The following is a 13,208-nucleotide window of genomic DNA, read 5'->3' on the forward strand; positions in this document are numbered from 1 at the left end:
ACTTGAGGTGTGAACCTTCACGGTACAAATGTCGAGGCTGAATGATGCTACTGCCCAGAGGGCTTGGCAGAAGCCAGAAGCAGGGGAATGTTTGTGAATGCCAGCGGTGCCTAAATCTGTGTGGCCGGGACTTGCGGTAGACGGGAATCTAGACTTAGGCCTGTATGTATTTTGTTGCAGGGCTGTTATTTCCCCCTCTGTGGCCCCATGCAGTTTAACCACCATGTGGGGACACTGCAAGGCTGTTTCCTTTAGGAGGAGAACTCCATGATGCAAGGCAGGTCTCTCTGTAGTGCAAAGACCGCGCACCCCTCAGTGTCCTGCGTCTTGGAGAGCAGCAGGGACAAACAGCAGCAGCCTGTTCCCATGCTCAGAAATCCCCGCACCTGCCTTTCTGGTGGGCTCTATGCCCCAGAAGCTCTCTCTCCCTGCTTCCTCCCTGGGTCCTACCCACCGCTGCTACTCCCACCTTCCCTCCTTGCCCCTGAGTGTGCAACCAGGCAATCCAGTCTGCCCACGCGGCTCGGCTCTGAGCTGCAGGGTCTGTGAGATGGGCGCCATAGCAGGATAGCTAGGGCAGAGTGTAACCACAGGTTGTGGGGTGGTGGTGGTGGGGGAATTCTGTGGCTGTCGGACCTCCTGCTCCCCAAGCAATGGCAGCTTCCATCAGCCTAGCTGCCTCTCCACTGGGGGCAGGTTGGCATAGTGACAGGGCTCAGTCCCTAGCCCCCACTGCTCTAACTCACTAGGCCCCACCCGCACAGCTAGGGATAGAACCCAGGAGTCCTGGTTCCCAGCCATCCCCCTGTAAGCTACTAGCCCCCACTCCCCTCCCAGAACTGTGGATAGAACCCAGGAGTCCTGGTTCCCAGACCTCCCCCAGCTCTAACTCACTAGACCCGACTGCCCTCCCAGAACTGTGGATAGAACCCAGGCACCTGGGCTCCCAGCTCCCCCAGCTCTAACTCACTGGACCCCACTCCCTTCCCAAAGCCTGGAACAGAACCCAGGAGTCCTGACAGCCAGTTTTAACGACTGGACACCACTCAACTTTCTATGGAACCCAGGAATCCTGACTTCCAGTCGCAACCCAACCCTGCTCTAAGTGGTACACCCTAATCCCCACGCTGCAGAACCCAGGAGTCCTGCCCACCCTTTCCTCCTCTAACCACTTCCCCCCACTTCTCCCAGGGGTGGGAAAGAGACCCCAGAATCCTACACTTGATTCACATGCCCTTAGTAAGCCAGTCCTGCCAAGTCATCCATTGTGTGACCTGCTTCCCCATGGCCCCCCAAGATTTAAAGGAGAGGTGCTTTCATGTATCCCTGTGGTTTTTGTTTCTCAGCAGGAAGGGTGGTGAATTTCTCAACATGCTCCTGTGTCCAAATTGTGTCACTGGTGGGCGGGGGCAGGGCTGGCGAGGGGACTAGGAACTGATGGAATGAAGCATGTGGGGATTTTAAAGTTTCCGTATAACATCAGCGCGTGTACCAGAGCCCCTCAATAAGAGAAGGCGAGAGGCAGATATTGGCAAATCATTTCTGCTTCACTGAACTATCGGTCTGCTCCACCCCTGGCAAACGTTACTCAGCCTGAAGCCCCCAAGGAGTTTTGGTAAGTCACAGCCCTCTGGTCTGTTGGTGCTCTAACCACTACACCCCACTTCCCTCCCAGAGTAGGAATAGAACCCAGGAGTCCTGGTCCCAGGCATGCCTGGTCCAACCATGAGACCCCAATCCCCTCACAGAGCTAGTGAGAGAACCCAGGTGTCCTGGCTCTGGGCCCCACTTCTCTAACCACTAGGTCCCAGTCCCCTCCTGGAGCAAGGACTAGAATCAAAGTGGGCAAGCTGTCTCTTCCTGCCGTCGGGAGCAGCCTGCTTTGTCATCCTCTGTCTAGAGAGCCACCGGCTTAGTCTCCCTCTGCCATACAGAGCAGCCTGCTTCGTCTCTCTCTTGTTTTGGGGTCTTGGGTGTAGTTTTGCTGGAGTCTCATAAAGTAAGTCATTTTACACTGCAACTTTCCAGCAGGAGTATTTGATATTTGTCTGTTACTTCTCTGGGTGGGTGCCACGAACATACCAGCCACAAAGGGGTCAGAGGTGCAGCTACCCCAGAACTCTGGCAAATGGCTCCGTGGTTCCACTCACCCTGTCAACTGGCTCGTGCATGGGCAAGTTTCTTTCTGATCTTATTTCAGCCCGTCTATGACAAATTCTCCAACTGGAGAATTGGCTGTATCACAGACCCCAGCGCTGATCTACTGCTTCTCCATCACCATGGAGGCTTCTCTTGCCGCCTGCATCCTCGCTGCTCTCCTGGCTACGGGTGAGTGGGGTCTGTTCCTACAGGGGCTGATTTCCTAACTTCTCCAATGTCCCAACAGCTGTTGGGTGAAACTGTTAACGAACGTAACCGAAAAGCAGCCACAGAATAACAGGGCTGAGTTGGGAGTGTCTGAGTGACAATGTCCGAGGAGGAGAGGGCTGGAAGTCACAAAGTCCCATGACAGCTAGTGAAGCAATTGTAGAAATGGGAAGAAATATTTACAGTTTAAATCACGAGAACCGAGTCATGACTGGGCAGGTTTCAGAGCTGGCCAGAGGCCAAGCGCATTTCGAACGGGGATTGTCTGTTGTGTGACAGGCAGCGGATAGGAATTTCAGCAGCAGGAGCTCAAGGCAACATGAAGGGCCAGTCAGTGTGATCCCCAGCCAGTGTCAGGGGTTGCAGCTGCACTGGAGTCAGTGGGGCAGGGCCCAGCCGGTGTCGGGGGGGCACAGCTGCACTGGAGTCAGTGGGGCAGGGCCCAGTCGGTGTCAGGGGGGCGCAGCTGCACTGGAGTCAGTGGGGCAGGGCCCAGCCGTGTCAGGGGGGTGCAGCTGCACTGGAGTCAGTGGGGCAGGGCCCAGCCGGTGTCGGGGGGGCACAGCTGCACTGGAGTCAGTGGGGCAGGGCCCAGTCGGTGTCAGGGGGGCGCAGCTGCACTGGAGTCAGTGGGGCAGGGCCCAGCCGTGTCAGGGGGGTGCAGCTGCACTGGAGTCAGTGGGGCAGGGCCCAGCCGGTGTCAGGGGGGTGCAGCTGCACTGGAGTCAGTGGGGCAGGGCCCAGCCGTGTCAGGGGGGTGCAGCTGGACTGGAGTCAGTGGGGCAGGGTCCAGCCGGTGTCAGGGGGACGCAGCTGTACTGGAGTCAGTGGTGCAGGGCCTAGCCAGTGTCAGGGGGACGCAGCTGCACTGGAGTCAGTGGGGCAGGGCCCAGCCAGTGTCAGAGGGGTGCAGCCGCACTGGATCCTGTTCTCTCTCCATCTCCAGGGGCCTGTCTGCAGTGTGAGGTTTGCGATGGACCAGGAATCAGCTGCTCGGGTGACTCAGATACCTGCCAAAACACAGAAGACTCTTGTGGCATCACTCTGACAGAAGACACAGTGGGTAGGTGAGAGGGACCCTACCCAACATGGGTCAGTGAAGATGGTGGGGATCCAGGATGCCTGGGTCCTCTCCTAGTCCCAGCTCTGGGAAGGGAGTGGGGTGGGTGGGTCTGAGCAGTGGTTAAGGAGCCAGGATGCCTGGGTTCTATGCCAGACCCTGTGGGTTAGCTCCCCAAAGGGGCCTTCATCTCAGCACTGCGATGCCGAACCCCCAGGCGACTCACCAGCCAGTGGGTCAGGGCCTGGACCCCCCATATGGTGCATGGGGAGAGGGAGGTGTCTGAGGATGGGATCCACAAAAGCTAGCCAATAGGAAATGCTGAGGAGAGGGGTGTGGCCTAAGCCCCGCCCCCTCACCCTAAGTTTGGCCCCTGAGTTTCGGCGGCACCGAGGTGCCCAGCTCTGCTTGGGATCCACAGCTGGGGACCCCTCACCGAGAGTCCAGCGTCTGGACCGGGTCTACCCTTCCTTGCCTATGATGGTGGTGGAGGAGGGGCTGCCAGGAGACCTCAGCGGCTGAGTGCTCAGCTAGGCCATGGGGGAGCCAAGTGGGAGCCGAATTTGGCTGGGGTCTTCAGCCCAGATCTCCCCTCCTTTGGTGGTGCCCAACCCCTTGGCCTCTGGGTGGGTCTCTCAGTCTCCCCTGTTGAAGTTGCCCCACAATGTATGAAAAAGTTAAACATTCTCTGGACCCTGATTCCTCCACATCCATGGGGAGCATCCGACCCACTGGGCTCTTGGGTACATGGGAGCAACCCCCCCGCCATCTCCTGCCCTGGCTGGGCTTTGTTCAGGGCCTGATCTATTGGTTGTGCTCTGAGAGCGTCCCCTGGATCAGGCCCCGCAGGTGATACCATCAGGGGAACACCGAGTTTGTGAATCCCGCCGTGGCTGAGGGGTGAGCAGGATGCATGGTGTTGGATTTGGGTGGCCCTGCACATACCCACTGGTAGAAACTTTGGCATCAAAAGGACTTTATGGGCAGGAGAATCGGGGGGCCCAGAATTAGGCATCAGCTGAGTAGGGAGCTGGAGGATCTAAATGCTGGATTTTGTTCCTGAAATAGCTTTGTCTAGCCCTGCGGCACGCGGGGTGAGTCACTATGTGCCTCAGTTTCCTGATGGGTAGAGGAAGGCTAATGGCACAGGGCCGTCGTGAAAATGGCAGTGATGTGGTGGGAGTGGGAGGGGAATAAATCTCAGACTTCTCCTGTGCAGCGGGAGTGAAGACCCAGAACGTTCTCAAGAGCTGTTTGTCATCCAGCCAATGTAAAGCTGGAGCCATCTCTATGAATTTCGGGACAGCAAAGGCCAGAAGGATGAGCATCGCCTGCTGCCAGAGAGACGACTGCACACCGGACCCTGTTAAATGTACATCTCCCCATCTCCACCTCTCCTTCGCCATCCCGTGCACCTCCTGCTGCCCAGAACCTGCCCCGCATTAACTTCCTCACGTGGTCCTCCCTCCCTGCAGGGGGCGCCCCATCGAATGACACTGAAACCCAGGGTGGGTGGAGGTTAGTGGGTGGAGCTCACCAGATGTGAACCCAGCTGGCCCCACCCAGGGCGGGGTCCAGGGCTCCCTACTGCAAACCCCTCCCCTGCCCCCGGCATCCCCGGAGCTACAGCTCCCCCTGCAGGCGGCACCCAGGGCTGAGCTGTGCAGCCCCCAGCTGCTCCCCCTGCCCCGACGCCTCCTGGGGCTCGTGCCCCGAGCTGACTGCGATTGCTCTGCTTCTTCCCAGTGCCCCCGGCTGACACCAAACCCAACGGCCGGCGCTGCCGCGGCTGCTACGCGTTGAACGCTGATCATTGCAATGAGCAAACCATACATTGTACTGGAGCCGAGACCCAATGTTTGGACGTCGCCGGGCCCCTAAAATCTGGTAACTTCTGTTCATTTATTTTGAGGCTATTTTTCCTCTGCTGCTTTTCCCCCTGTAGGGGAGAAGCGAGACGCTGGGTGGAAGCCACTAGTGAAAGGTGCCGGCTGCAGATCAGAACACCTGGGCTCTGTTCCCAGCACTGGCCCTCAGTGTGACCTTGGGCCAGTGTCTCCCTCTCCCTGGGCCTCTGGTTCTCCTCCGTCCATTGCGTGTCTATAGTTCAGTCTCTAAGCTCTTTGTGGTAGGTCTGACTTAGTATTGGGAGCCCCTGTCATGCTGGGACTGCGCAGACCCCCAGGAAAGAAAAGGGGCCCAGGCTGTTCTGGGTGCTAAAAACTCATAGGGAGATACAGTCTGTGCCCCAAAGAGCCTGCAATCTCTGTAGGCTTAGTGGGGATCATTCTCCCCATTTAACAGATGGGGAAACAGAGGCACTGAGCAGTGCCATGACTTGCCCAAGGTCACACCGGGAGGCTGTGGCAGAGCTCGGATCTGAGCCTAGTTTTGCAGAGTCTGATCATGGTGCCTTAACTCACTATGAAGCCCCACTTCTTAGAGATCCCACTACTGCCACCAACAGGGAGCTGCTGCTTTGTTAGATGAGCTGTGGGGATAAAATGGGTGTGAGTCAATCCAGGTGGTGTTGGCAGGATCTAAGTCGGGACTGCAAGTGATTTGTTCATGGGCACAGTGAGACTGTGTCACATTAAAGGAGAAAGGGGAGGCCATCCAGGGCCAGACATGCTGGGGACAGCAGGAGATGAGGAGAAGGAGGCTGTGGGGAGCCTAGGTGGGGGTCACGGGCAGAGTTGAGGAAGGGGGATGTTATTTCTTAGTCCAGTTAAAGGAATGGAGCTGCACCCCTCACCCCGATGGCCTCCTTCATCCTTCCCCCCATACAGGTGGAAGCACCACTAAGATCATCATGAAGGGCTGCGTTACCGAGTCCGTCTGTGCCCAGGTAAATGCGGGTTCTGGGACCTTCCTGGGGATCAGTGGAGATCTACCCAAGCACAGATGCACACCAGCCACCAGCGCAGCCAGCACAGCTCTGGGACCAGCCGGGCTCCTCCTTCTCGCCCTCACTGGGCTCCACCTGCTGAATTTTTTCTCCTGATTCCTTACTCAGTGCAATGGCCATGCCGCACTCGGTAACACCCCGACCTCTCTCTGCAGCCGCTCTCCCCTCCCAGCGGCCCTGGGCTCCCGCCTGGATTCACTTCCCCTTTATATTGATCTGCTTAATAAAACTAACTGGAGACCAAAGTCTTTGGAAATTTTAAATTGATTTTGTGGGGGAAATTTCAATTCTAGTGGGCGGGGCCATCAAGAAGCCAAATTAGTCTGAGAGTGGCCTCTAGTGGTGAAATGAGGCAGCACAGGCCAGGAGCTACAATCCCCAGGGGGGCCACAGGCTCAGTCTGGGTCCAGCAGACACAGTAAAGAACGTCCCTTTATGGTCATCGCAGCCAAGCCCAGCCCCTATTGCCCCCGGCAGCGCCTCCTACAGCAGGTCCGTCCAAATTACAGGCTACTTTGGAAATTGTTGGCCAAACCTGTGAGGGAGATTGTGTGGTCCAGCTGGAAACAGAAGCCTGGTCTCGAAAGCCCTGACTCAAGATGTAAACACGTGCTTAGCTTTAAGCACATGGGGGCTAAGTCACGTGCTTAACATTAAGCACCATGCTTCAGTGCCTTGCTGAATCAGGACCTGTGGTAGCAGGACCCACCTGTTGGCTCTGCACACTTGCATCCCTGCAGAATTCGGGGCATTTCTCATGGATAAGGAGAAGGACTTGATTCTCCCGGCAGGGTCCCTCGAAGCAACAGAGAGAGGTAGAGGGGGGTGAATGGAGAGAAGTGAGGACACTTCAGGGAAGCAAATCAAATACAATTGATTAATAACAATGTTTGAGGATGGTTCTCAGGTCCCCCCTCGGCCTTCTTCTCTCCAGACCAACTATGCCCAGTTTTTTAACCTTTCCTCACAGGTCGGGTTTTCTAAACCTTTGATCATTTCCGTTGCTCTATCCGGGTCTCTCCAGTTTGTCCCCATCTCTCCTAAAGCGCAGTGCCCAGAACTGGACCCACTTCTCCAGCTGGGGCCTCCCCAGTGCCGAGCAGAGCAGGACAACAACCTTCCATGTCTCATATACGACACACCCATTACTACACTCCAAAATGAGATTAGCCTTTTTTTTCAGTTGCATCATGTTGTTGGCTCATGTTCACTTTGTGATCCACTATCATCCTCAGATCCTTGGCAGCGGTACAACCGTCTAGCCAGTGATGCCCCATTGGGTTGGTGTGCATTTAATTTTTTGCCTTCCTGAGTGTCGTACTTTGCACTTGTCTTGATTGAGTTTCATCTTGTCCAATTCAGACCAATTTTCCAGTTAGGCAAGGCCATTTTGAATCCTCATCCTGCCCTCCAAAGTGCTTCAACCCCTCCCGACTGGGTGTCATCTGCAAAGCACACTCTCCACTCCATTACCCAAGTCATTCATGAAAATATTGGAGAGTACCAGACCCAGGGCTGACCCTGGAACCCCACTAGAGACAGTCTGCAAGTCTGACAGTGAACCAGGGGGGGTCTTTCGACCAGTTGTGCACCCACCTAATATAGTAATTTCATCTCATCCTCATTTGCCTGTTTGCTGGGAGGATGTCATGGGACTGTGTCAAAAACCTTCTTCAGATCAAGATTTCTCATGTCTGCTGCTTCCCTCCGTCCACTAGGCCAGTTGATCTGTCAAAGAAGGAACCCAAGTTGGTTTGACATAATTTGTTCTTGTTAAATCCATGCCGGCTGTTCCTTACAACCTTCCCCCTGACTGAAAAATGGAAAAAGAGAAGGAAGGGGAACGTCAATTTTCAGTTTTCCTTGTGGCTGGAACTGAAAATATTTTCTAAACTCGTGTACGATATAGACTCTGTCCATCCTGTCCCAACTTCCCTGGTGTTAGTAACATCCAGTGTTTCCACTCCGAATTCAGTTCCACCCACAGCAGTTTCCAATATACCGGTGGGGTCCTTCCTATGGATTTTTCCACATACCATAATTTTAACCAGGCTGCCAAGCCCTTATGAAGAGTCTGTACATCTGGGACGCCTTGAGGTACGACCTCAGATACCTTTAACCTGGCGAGGTCCAACTCAACTTGTTTTAGGGATCGTATTGGGGTTACAATAACTTGTTCCCTATAATTCAGTTTTACCACACATCGTCCATTTGATGGGTGTCTTCTTGGGGTTTTCTTTTTTTTTTAATATCAGATTCAGTTGCAAGTACCTTAAAGTTTAATTGTACCCAAATACTTAGCCATGTATATTTACCTAACTGGGTAGGGACAGTATGAAGGAGTGATCAGACACTGATATTGTAAGTGAACTTTAGGCTGAGTCTTAATACATTTACTGCCTTGGGTTTCTCTGATTCGTTCTGGGGGTTCCATTTTTCCTATATTCCTAGGATCTGTTTGCCAATGTCCATTGGTACAATCCCCTAACACTCAAAACACTCCCAGATGGAAACCAATCTTACATTCATTGAATTCCATGACTACCCGGATGTCCGTGTCCCCTCCTGGCTGCCAAGCACATTCAATAACCTTCAGTATTTCCCACTGGGGTTGTACTGGGGCAGTTGTACCTGCAGTGCAGGGGCAGCAGGTTTGTATAATTTTTGGTGGTGCCCAGAATGGGTCCAAGTCCCGCCCCCCCAACACCTGCCTAAGGCTCTGGGACGGGGGTTGTGTGCTGGGTTCAGGCTCCAGGCTGGGACAGGGGGTTAGGGTGCAGGAGGGGGGTTGGAGTGCTGGGGGTGGGCTCTGGGAGGGGGTTAGGGTGCAGGAGGGGGGTTGGAGTGCTGGGGGTGGGCTCTGGGAGGGGTGTTGGGTGCTGGGTTCAGGTTCCAGGCTGGGACAGCAGGTTAGGATGCAGGAGGGGGTTGGAGTGCTGGGGGTGGTCTCTGGGAGGGAGTTAGGGTGCAGGATGGGGGTTGGAGTGCTGGGTGTGGGCTCTGGGAGGGGGTTAGGATGCAGGAGGGGGGTTGGAGATCTGGGGGTGGGCTCTGGGAGGGAGTTAGGGTGCAGGAGGGGGGTTGGAGTGCTGGGGGTGGGCTCTGGGAGCGGGTTAGGATGCAGGAGGGGGGTTGGAGATCTGGGGGTGGGCTCTGGGAGGGAGTTAGGGTGCAGGAGGGGGGTTGGAGTGCTGGGGGTGGGCTATGGGAGGGGGTTAGGGTGCAGGAGGGGGGTTGGAGTGCTGGGGGTGGGCTATGGGAGGGGGTTAGGGTGCAGGAGGGGGTTGGAGTGCTGGGGGTGGGCTCTGGGAGCGGGTTAGGATGCTGGAGGGGGGTTGGAGATCTGGGGGTGGGCTCTGGGAGGGAGTTAGGGTGCAGGAGAGGGGTTGGAGTGCTGGGTGTGGGCTCTGGGAGGGGGTTTGGGTGCAGGAGGGGGGTTGGAGTGCTGGGGGTGGGCTCTGGGAGGGGGTTAGGGTGCAGGAGGGGGGTTGGAGTGCTGGGGGTGGGCTCTGGGAGGGGGTTAGGGTGCAGGAGGGGGGTTGGAGATCTGGGGGTGGGCTCTGGGAGGGGGTTAGAGTGCAGGAGGGGGGTTGGAGTGCTGGGGGTGGGCTCTGGGAGGGGGTTGGGTGCTGGGTTCAGGCTCCAGGCTGGGACAGCAGGTTAGGATGCAGGAGGGGGGTTGGAGATCTGGGGTGGGCTCTGGGAGGGGGTTTGGGTGCAGGAGGGGAGTTGGAGTGCTGGGGGTGGGCTCTGGGAGGGGGTTTGGGTGCAGGCTTCATGCCTATGGTGATGCGTTTTTCATGGCCGTGAATGTGGTAGGGCCCTACACATTGGGTGATGTCCAGCCACCAGGAATAAATCCAAGAATGAAACGTAAGCGGGCGTGGCAGGGCGGGAGGGAACTTGGTTAAGGCTGGGTTAAGGCTGCCTGGTGATAGGTCCTGCCCTGGCAGAGCCTCCAGTTCAGCAAAACACAAACGTCTGAAAAACAGGAATTTGTGAGTTAAGACAAATGCCTGCACCGTCATGGCTGTCTGTGATCTCTCCCAGTGACGCTCCAGAACGCCCTGGGGACACTTCGCCCGCTGCCTTTTCACGGCAATGGCCAGGGGCTCCCCGTACTGCCCCTACCTCCCGACACTCAGCTTCTGCCCCGACGTGTGGAAAATGTCACAGCTGCTTTGTGCCCTTTTCCGGCCCCTCCACATACCAACTTGGGAACCCACCTAACCCTCTACCTGCCAACCCCCCTGGGCCCTGCTGCAGACCTCACCCTGCTCTAAGGGGTGCACGGTCCTCCCCACTCTGCAGAACCCAGGAGTCCTGCCACTCCTCCCCACCCCACTGCTCCCAGGGGCGGGAATGAGACCCAGAAAAACCCCACATGCCTTAGCAAGGCAGAAATAGAACCCAGGAGTCTGAGTCCTGCCCCCCTGCTCCGTCCATTGTGTGACTCGCTTCCCCACATTGCCCCCTCCCACGATTGAAGGGAAGGCGGTTTCACTCATCCCTGTGGGTTTTGTTTCTCAGCAGGAAGGGTGGCGAATTTGCCAACATGCTCCTGGGTCCAAATTGTGACACCGGTGGGTGGGGGCAGGGCTGGCGAGGGGACTAGGAACTTACGGGCTCAACCGAACCAAAGTGCATTACATCAGCGCGTGTACCAGAGCCCTGCCACTCGCCAGCCAGTGGTTCAGGGCCCGGCTCGCCCTAGGGTGCATGGGGAGAGGGAGGCGCCTGAGGATGGGATCCATCAGAGCCAGCACGCAGAGCAGACAGCCACCTAAACCAGCCAATGGGAAATGCCGAGGAAAGGGGTGCGGCTTAAGCCCCGCCCCTCACCCCAAGTTAAGCCTCTAAGTCTGGGCTGAATGTAGGCGCCCAGCTCTGCATGGGATCCAGAGCCGGGAACCCCTCGCCGGGAATGCGGGGCCTGGACCGGGTCGGCCCTGCCTTGCTAATGATGGTGCCGGAGGAGGGGCTGCCAGGAGACCCCAGCAGCTGGGGCTCATCTGGACCCTTAAGGAGACAAGTTCAAATCCCCACTCGGCCCGAATCGGGCTGGGGTCTTCAGCCCAGATCTCTCCCCTCTTACAGTCGTGCCTGGCCCCCTGGATCCAGGTGGGTGTCTCAGGAGATTCGGGGCCCCCTGGGTTAGGCAGCAGCTGAGTGGGGAGCTGGAGGATCTAAATGCTGGATTTAAGTGCTGAAAGCTTAGTCTAGCCCTGTGGGACGTTGGGTAAGTCACGTCCCGTCTCCGTGCCAGGGTGGAGAGAGGGAGGCTAATGACACAGGGGTGTCGTTGTGAAGAGGACGTTGATGGGGTGGGAGTGGAAGGGGACTAAATCTCAGACTTCTGCTCCTGTGCAGCTGGAGAGAAGACCCAGAGCATTATCAAGGGCTGTGCGACATCCAGCCAATGCAACGCCAGCCCCTTCCCTATGAACTTTGGGATGGGAAAGACAAGGAGGACGAGCTTCACCTGCTGCCAGGGGACGCCTGCACACTGTCCTCCATTTCAGGTGCATCGCCCCATCTCCACCTCTTCTCCGCCATCCCCTGCTGCCTGGAACCTGCCCCAAGTTAACTTCCGCAGCCTGGTCCTCCCGCCCTGCAGGAGGCGCCCCATGGAATAACACTGAGTCCCTGGGTGGGTGGAGTTTAGTGGGCGGGGCTCTAGGCTCCCACCAGGTGTGAACCCAGCTGGCCCCACCCAGGGCGGGGTCCAGGGCTCCCTGCTGCAAACCCCTCCCCTGCCCCTGCTGCCCCCGGCGTCCCCAGAGCTACAGCTCCCCCTGCAGGGGGCACCCAGCGCTGAGCTGTGCAGCCCTCAGCTGCTCCCCCTGCCCCGACGCCTCCTGGGGCTCGTGCCCCGAGCTGACTGCGTTTGCTCTGCTTCTTCCCAGTGCCCCTGGCTGACACCAAACCCAGCAGCCGGCGCTGCCGCGGCTGCTACGCTGCGTCCTCTGAGCAATGCTGCGAAGAGACCATACAGTGCACTGGATCCGAGACCCGGTGTGTCGAGATCACCAAGACCCTAAAATCAGGTCACTTCCGTTCATTTATTCTGGGGTTATTTTCCTTTGTTCTGCCCCCGCCTCCCATAGGGCAGAAGTGAGATACTGGGTCGGGGGGCTGCTAGGTAAAGGGATCTGCTGCGGATCAGGACACCCTGGGTCAGTGTCTCCCCCCTCTCTGTGCCTCTGGTTCTCCTCCCATCTGCTGCTTGTGTATAGTTTAGCCTGTAAACTCTTTGTGGTAGGGCCTGGTTTAGTCCTCGGAGCCCCTGTCATGCCGGGCACTGCACAGAACCCCAGGGAAGATCAGGGATCCATGCTGCACTGGGCACTAAAAGTCTCATAGGGAGATTTAGCCCAGACCCCAAAGAGCCTGCAATTTCAATAGGTGTAATGGGGAACTTTCTCCCCATTTTAAAGGTGGGGAAACTGAGGCACAGAGCATTGCCGTGAGCTGTCCAAGGTCACACAGGAAGGCTGTGGCAGGGCTGGGGAACGGACCCCAGTTTTGTGAAGTCCCATCGTGGTTGCTTAACGCACTACGAAGCCACCTTCTTTGAGATCTCACTTCTAGACGAAGAAGGGGGATCAAACAGGCCTGATCCAATCTGGATGCCATGGGTGGGCTCTAGATCGGCCTGCAAGTGACTTGTTCAAGGACACACAGTGAGTCCGTGTCACAGTACAGGAGAAGGGGGAGGCCGTTCAGGGTCACACATGCTGAGCGGAGTGGAGCCGAAGGGGAGATGGAGGGCGGGGGGGGGGGTCCTAGGCGTGGCAGAGCTGAGGAGGGGGCTGGTGGTTGTGTCCTCATCTGGCTCAAGGAGTCGAGCTGCGCCCCTCACACCAGCCACCT

The 13,208-nt window shown here is 57.0% G+C and overlaps 1 protein-coding gene across 1 annotated transcript; it reads left to right on the forward strand.

The window, feature by feature from the left end:
• The first annotated feature begins 798 nt into the window (after positions 1-798).
• On the forward strand, positions 799-6,571 carry LOC115640535 (phospholipase A2 inhibitor subunit gamma B-like). Its single transcript, XM_030543377.1, has 6 exons — positions 799-1,615; positions 2,201-2,328; positions 3,314-3,430; positions 4,647-4,799; positions 5,174-5,314; positions 6,217-6,571. The coding sequence occupies exons 2-6, from the start codon at positions 2,208-2,210 to the stop codon at positions 6,429-6,431; spliced, it is 747 nt and encodes a 248-aa protein (XP_030399237.1). The 5' UTR covers positions 799-1,615; positions 2,201-2,207; the 3' UTR covers positions 6,432-6,571.
• Positions 6,572-13,208: the final 6,637 nt, after the last annotated feature.

Source organism: Gopherus evgoodei, unplaced genomic scaffold (assembly GCF_007399415.2).
Source record: "Gopherus evgoodei ecotype Sinaloan lineage unplaced genomic scaffold, rGopEvg1_v1.p scaffold_31_arrow_ctg1, whole genome shotgun sequence".
Classification (NCBI taxonomy): domain Eukaryota; kingdom Metazoa; phylum Chordata; order Testudines; family Testudinidae; genus Gopherus; species Gopherus evgoodei.